The sequence below is a fragment of the Protopterus annectens genome, chromosome 4.part0 (assembly GCF_019279795.1).
Source record: "Protopterus annectens isolate FY-2018-M chromosome 4.part0, PAN1.0, whole genome shotgun sequence".
NCBI classification, from domain to species: Eukaryota; Metazoa; Chordata; order Ceratodontiformes; family Protopteridae; genus Protopterus; species Protopterus annectens.
This window is the reverse complement of record NC_056733.1, coordinates 927696157-927703656: the sequence shown is the minus strand read 5'-3', so window position 1 is coordinate 927703656 and position 7500 is coordinate 927696157. Positions and strand designations below refer to the sequence as shown.

At 39.0% G+C, this 7500-nt stretch overlaps 1 protein-coding gene across 1 annotated transcript in view; it reads left to right on the top strand.

Annotated features, from left to right (window-relative positions):
• GCN1 (GCN1 activator of EIF2AK4) overlaps positions 1-7500 on the top strand; it is a gene marked incomplete in the record, with an annotated part of 2100248 nt that overhangs the window by 452108 nt on the left and 1640640 nt on the right. The window contains 1 exon segment of the mRNA XM_044068902.1: positions 4978-5071. Within this exon segment, the coding sequence (XP_043924837.1) occupies positions 4978-5071 (94 nt within the window).

Below are 7500 nucleotides of genomic sequence, written 5' to 3'. Positions count from 1 at the left end.
TATAGTAAAGGGGTTATATATGTGGCAAAATGTGACTCGTGTGAGTGTTACTACATGGGAAAAACAAAAAATGCACTTAGATTAAGAATTTATCAACATCTCTATGACATCAAACATAAAAATGGCAAAAATGCCCTATATAAACATATTAGTAGTCACTCTCAACATGGATTTAGGTTTTTTGTTGTGGAACAGGTTGATTTGGGGCCACGGGGGGGGCAGGTGATGATTTTTTGGAGTTTCTGGAGCTGAAGTGACAAATAAAATTAAATGCTTACCAAGCCCCAGGGCTGAATGACTATATTTCTTTGTGCACTTTGTTGAGACTTAGGTTCATAGATTAGGTTCATAGATTAATACTAGGCTAACTGCCCTTTTGAGCCATTTTAAGCCTAGCCAATTATCCCCTGTGAGACTCAAACCCCGTACCTTGTGTTTGTAAGGAAAACACCTTAACCATTAGGCCATCCTCCCAACTACGTAAATCTACGTTTATGATATGAACTGTGTATAAATTTTATACATGCTGTATTAATATTTATAATAATTTCAAATTTCTTGTTTTTACACCTATACATTTTCATATTGTTCAATATGAATATTTTTTATATATATACATATTATTTTAACAAGTATTATTAATGGCACTAAATATTGAGGAAATGATGTAATGTCTGCTGTAGTGATTGGTCAGGGGGTACTGTTTAAATTGGGATGTTTTAATATGCTGTATTCTGAAGAAGTCGTATACCTGATGAAAGTGCTAAATTAAAGAGTAATTGGATTATCTTGATGTCATTGCTGCCTGGTGAAGTGTTTGCCTTGGTTTTATTAGTTTATTTGCGAGTAATGCCAGGCAATGTACTGTGCTGAAATGCCCACTCAGTCCCTGTGCACATAGCCAACATATTAGCAGATAAGTTAAATGTAAGTCATCCCCTCAACCCTCCCATACTCAACATTATATCTACACCCCAAAGGTCAACGTCGAGGAAGTTTTCAATATTCTCTTAGATGTAAGAACTGGTTCAGTGGGCCCTGAAAATGTGCTGGGACATTTCCCTGGTGGTGTGAAGTACTTTCTCACCGAGTCACTCCTGAATCAGTTTAAACTCGGCCTCCCAAATGACTTTGTAACAGAGGTGCAGAGATAGACCCGTACACCTTACCATCCTTATCTGCAAGGTAATGCAGAATCATTATGGACCTCATAAACCTAGATATTGACAGCTTACAATCCCATGACCAAAACCAGTGTGGGTGAAAAGATGATCCTGGCTGCTTAATCTTGCAAATCCCTTTAAAAATGTCACCAAAGCTTTATTCAAGGGGGAAATCTATACAGATAATGTTAACTTGCCCTACCAAAGTCCTTCTAACCATTTCACACAACGACATTATAGACAAACTAAATGTAAACCTTTATTTTACCTTATGAACAGCAGAAGCAGCTCACAAGCAGAACAAATTAAATCAGGATGGGGGCAGATTGTCTCCTCTGAAAAGCTCACTACTAGTGGGATTCCTCCCAGGACTCATCCTTGGGTCTGCTTGTGTGGGTATTTACTTTACCTGTGTCCAAGCTGATGTCAGGAGTCTCTTGTTGGCCAGGTTCACAGGTCATTTCAAACTTGGAGCCATCGTGAATTCTCCTGAGGATTCCCTGATCCTACAAGGTAGTATAACATGTACAAACACAGTATCAGGATCATGACCAAAACTTAAATGCTAAGAAGTGTATACCATGTTCTTTGAAAAACATGAGCATCCATGCACTTACTGCAAAAGTGACACCCACTCAAATCAAAAGTTATGGAAATTAGCTCTTTTGTGGAGAAAGAGTTCTCCTTCAACTACCATGTATCCACTGTCCTTAGAAAATCCTTCTACCAAGCCATGCTGATTCCCAAAGCTACTGAGATCTTTTGCATCCATTTGTGCTATGCCAAACTTAGGCTGATGGGACCTCAGTTTAATACCTCATTCAAAGGATAGCATCAACAGCAATGCAACCCCACCCTAATACTGCATTTCAGTATCAGTATAGGAAAATTAATCCAAGTATCTGGTGTGAGAAAATCCTCCATAGCCTTCTGATCTTCCACCACCAAAGGTTAGTGTGCTACCTGTTGATCCACTGACCCATGTGTACTCCTCCCATATTAGCCCTATGATAGAATATAACACAGCCTTTGATGTGTACTTATCTAGAGACATGATCCATTTTGAAAGACCTCAATGGTTCCTTACTAAGAAAATCAACAATTTCTATGACCTAAGCAGAATGCCCTCAAAGTCCTTCTCATTTTCTGTCTCTTACTGACTTCTGTGGTATTGCCTGTACCTAGTGTACAAGGCCTTAAATGACCCTATCTTAAGTGACATTCTATGTGTTCACAAAATTGGTAACATCAGAAACACCGGGCCAAAGCATTAGCCACCTCTACAATGGCATTTTAGGTAATGCCAGTCTGATAAACCATCCGACATAGTAAATTCTACTCAAGATAAGCTAAAAATGTTACTGCTCAATGTTTGGAGTTTCAACAAGAAGCTCCAGTCCATGAAATCACTCCTCACCCTGGAGTGCAGACATCTGTGTAGTTACTGAGATCTGGCAGTGCAAGGCTATAATGCCTTTTACATATTTAGACCAGCTACCACACAACAAGGCACAAGAGAGATGGAGGTATATCACTCTTCATAAAAAGTAAGCACACCTCAAGATTGGTCAGAAAACATGACACACTTGTGCTAATCCATATCCACTTAACCTTAGGTAAAGTCCCATACCATATACTTGCTAGCTACAGATCCCTGTCTATGACCCAGGATAACCATACCACTTACATGAATGTACAGGAGTAATGCAGAATACAGCCCAACACCATATTCATGGGTGATTTTAACTATGTCACCATAGCCTTTGTCTCAGTAAGGGATTCACTCGGGCAATGACTAAAATCATCACTTTGTGATTAGTACAGTGGCCTCCCTGCTTAACACATTAAAATAAACACATTGAATGCATGAATAACTTTTAACAGCCTGCCAGTTAAGCATCTCATTTGATGCAATGAAATTCTTCCAGGAAGAAGCTAAAGCAGTGTAGTTACTGCCTCATTAAGTTAAATGTGGACAATTTCACCTTGTCTGACACCTATTGCTTTATTCCCTGAGTCGAAGATCAATCACTCCTAACGCATTTTCAAAGATGATAATAGCAGGTTTAGAAGGCTTCACATGCAAAATGATTGAGTGAAGCTTCCATTACCACATACTGTGCCAGTGACTGGAGTAGAACAGGTAACAAAATGTGTACATTTTTCAAATTCCCTGCCCATGATCCTGAAACAGAAATTGAATGGGTATGGAGAAATAATTGCAATGACAATTTGCAGAAATGTACATATGCATGTGTGTACATCAATAACAGCTGCCCAGAAGCAAATTTGTGAATACAAACTCTGGCATGAGGGCAAAACACAGTGACTCGAATGACCACATCACTCCACTTCAAGAACCAAAATGTTATAACTTGTGGACTGGGTGAAAGTTATCCTAAACTGCCATCAAACACAGATGCATGGCATATGGGTAAAAGTACCATTAACCAACCTTGAATTCTATACGTGATATATCTGTGGTGACCACATTAGAATATTGTCCTGTGTACACAAATGTTAGTATATCATGTGTAAGTATGTGTACATGATACATTTATGGTGCAGCAGCACAGCATCCACAATATGAAAACTACAGATGGGTGAGTACTGCTTCCATATACCATGTTATCAGTAATCATACCCATTTATATGGTAGCAACACACACAATAATAGCTAGAAAATGAGAATTAATGTCATGCAACAAGTATCAGAATTATCAATGTTTCCTTAGTAATGAAACTATAAGGTTTCCTGTGCAGTGAAAGTATAACTAGAGTATGGCTGCTTAGTGAAACTGTATGTACAGTAAACAATACAAAACAATATACTTTGATGATAGATAATGAATAAGTGGCCATGCAGATCGGCTCAATTCCAAAGCTGCTACTATGGTCCAGTTCATGCACAGCCAGCATTTTTTAAAGTCAACCTCTCATACTTGCTACCCAGTTTTAGTCCAATACCGCTTTCACAGGCGACACTGCTTCTGCATGTAGTATTTCATTGGGTATGCTGCTACAAACACCCATCACTGTTTATGAGAGATGGCACTTGTGCTACTCCTGGTGACAGTACCCTATACGATAAAGCTGCAGCAGTGATAAGGAAGGGCATAACATAGTTGTTTAAGAACTTATAACAGTAGATGTCCTGCTTTTCACTGTTGCAGTATTCCGTCCATCCTTCCTCCTCCCTGTTCTGTTTCCTTAACCTTTGGCCGAGGGGTCCTTCCTTCCTCCTTTTCTGGATGTACATGTCCTTTTCTTTTCTGTTCCCCTTGGGTTGCTCTGATTCTCCTGGGGCATTTCATTTCTGAGGATTAGGTGCTCATACATCGCTTACATACCTTACATGTTGGATGTAGGACATGTGTCTGACTTACGGGGCCTAGAAGGGCATACGGCTTTTGTATTTTGGCCGGCCTTATAGTCATCCTCAGCATGATATTCCTTTGGTAAGAATACTGCAACAGTGTAAAGTAGAACATCTACAGTTACAGTAGGTTCTTACACAACTGTAGTGGGTGGTTGGCAACCCCACCTACTGATCAGAGTAGTCTGAAGTTATGTGGTGAGACGTGAGTTTGTTAGAGCCATGTGCCATATACAATATTTTGCATACTGATGAGTGGCTTGTGTAATTACGTGGTGTTGGTTTTAAATGTAGACATTGTTTAGCCTTGTGTTTAGCTCACCTACATAAACTGCTTAATGTTAGGCTTGGTTAGATAAGCCTGTATTGTGAATTTCTGTGCAGTTGTTTCTAGTGTTGTAGCTTGTCTGGTATGTGATACATTTATCCTGTCTACAGTGCACAACAGGAGTCTGTGAAGAAGGCAAATATGAAACGGGAAAATAAAGCCTATTCCTTCAAGGAGCAGATGATTGAAATTGAATTGAAGGAGGTAAGCAGAAACCATTGGTAGCCACTTGCTGTTTATTTTGCTGTCCTGAGCTTATCTGTTAGAGCAAGGTATTCCTCTGTTATGTTCTTCACTGTGCATTGTTGTGAACTACTTAAAAAGATTTATGCTGTTTTGGTGCATGCAGCTGTTAGTCCTGGACAGCAGAACATTTCTGTGTGCTGTGTTGGACTAGTCTTTTAGGAGATGTCACAGTTTTGCTGCATGCTTGTTCATGTTGGCGTTTGTAATATAAAGCTACCTTTTTTCTTTGACAAGTGAGCCCATTTTTAAAGAACTGCTTATTTATAGCATGTGCAAGTACAGTGCAAATGAATGCACTTTCATATGCTAATGATGTGAACAATAATTAAAAACTGCTGTTGTGCTCACTATGTGGTATTGTATTGTATTTCAAGCAGGCAGAATGCTACTCATGAAAAGTGCATGTGAAATAAGTACAGAAAAACAGCATACAAGTTATTGATCTACAGTGGTATTGGTAGCCAAATCTATATTGTAAAGATGCACATACCATTAACCAGCTTTTATTCATAAAGTAAACATGGAGTAGACAGTAAGTTAACAACTTTGGGAATGCCTAATGTATTAGTAGGTTGTCAGGACTTTCAGGGTGTCCTCTCTAAAATGCATCCCTATGTTGAATCCCTTTTGAGAGCACTAATCATGTGCTGATGTCCATTGTCAGTATTGGGGTCTGTATTTGGAAGGTGTTTGTTTTTGTCAAAGGAGGACATCCTGTCTGTCAGGAGTAGATGAAACAGATGCTTCTGCTTCTGAACACGTCCTACAGAGGTTGAATTAGAGGCAGGCTGCAGACCTCCAGGGTATACTGAGTTAACCATCCTGTATTCTCAGTATTAGAAAGGAAGCATCTCTGGTTATATTCAAGAAAATGTGAATATTTTTTCTGAGGAGTATCCTGCCTTGTGGTGTTGGAGACAAATAAGGATGTGTATGCATTGACAGACCACATTTCAGAGCTGTGGATGGCCATTAGTGATGGCCATCAGTAAATGCATTTAAACCGCTGTAGACGACGTAAGTGATGATCATTAGGAAATGTATTTAAACCTGGCACAGCATATTAATCAGGAAGCTCTGATCCTAGAGTGTAGACGCATCTTTTTGCCAGAACTTCAGAGCAAAGAATGGCCTTCAAAAACTGCTTCAGCACACAGTGCTGATCCAAGGTTTAGTCCTTCACCAAATCATAAAACTTAACAGCGACTGAACTGCAGCCCAAGTCACAGATGAAATGATAGATCTGCAGACTGGTTGACTTGGATGACAGGTGCATCTTTCTAGCCAAGTGCAGAACTCTTTCCGTTTCTCCATTAGTTACCATCCATGGTGGACTTTTTGGCAATTTCTGAAAACTTAGAAATTCCAGCCTTGATATCTGCTAGCTTTGACCCTTTAGTAAAAGTTTTTTGTTTTTTTTACAGCAGTGAAGACTCCTATTATTTGGATATGGAGTTTCTTTCGAGAACATTTCCAAAATGTTTGAGTGCTTGGCTATCTGAGCTCATCCAGTAGTGATGTGAGTGAACCTTTCCTTTTTTTCTGCAAATCAGAACTTTCGGTAGGCACTTAGCCCCTCTGCACAGTAGGATAAAACATGGGTGTCTAGGAAAAATGGGGGGGGGGGTCAGCTTGGCAACACAAGCAGGAAGGCAGCCCTGTAATTGTAGCGTGAAGAGTCTGGTGCACCTTTGCTACAGGCTTATGTGTTGTATAGTCTGTAGGTTGTGCATTTAGTTATTTTTTACTTTATTTTTTTTACAAGGAAAATGCAGCTGGACACACAGCCACTTTTCAGTGGAGACCTGGGAAGAAAAGCTCCATGCACATAGTTAAATAACACATTCTGCTATCACATTTTCACATTCTGTGCCAATACTAAGACATATGTATGTTATAATAATGCTAAAGACAGTATACATTTTTATTTATTTTCCATTTGTTTACTGGGGATGGCTGACCTGAGCCAGAGGCCGTTTTCAGTGGAGGCCCGGGCAGAAAAGCTCCTTTATTAAAAAAAACAAACAAAGAAAAATTACATGCAAATTCATGCAATACCATACCAGAAACGCACAATTTTACAATACAATACAATACCAGAAGCACGTGACGATTTTACAATACAGTCCTAAAAACACACAATTTTACAGTACAATACAAGAAACAATTTTACAGTACAATAATAGGAACCCAACAATTTTACAATACAATACTAGGAACAGACAATTTTACAATATCAAAAACACAACAATTTTACAACACAATACCAGAAAACAGACCACAGTTTACAACACAATACCCGAAAACACATTACAGGATAGTACAAGAAATACAGAAATATTGAAAAAATATGTTGCCAAAAACAAAGATGTCTAATAAAACATACA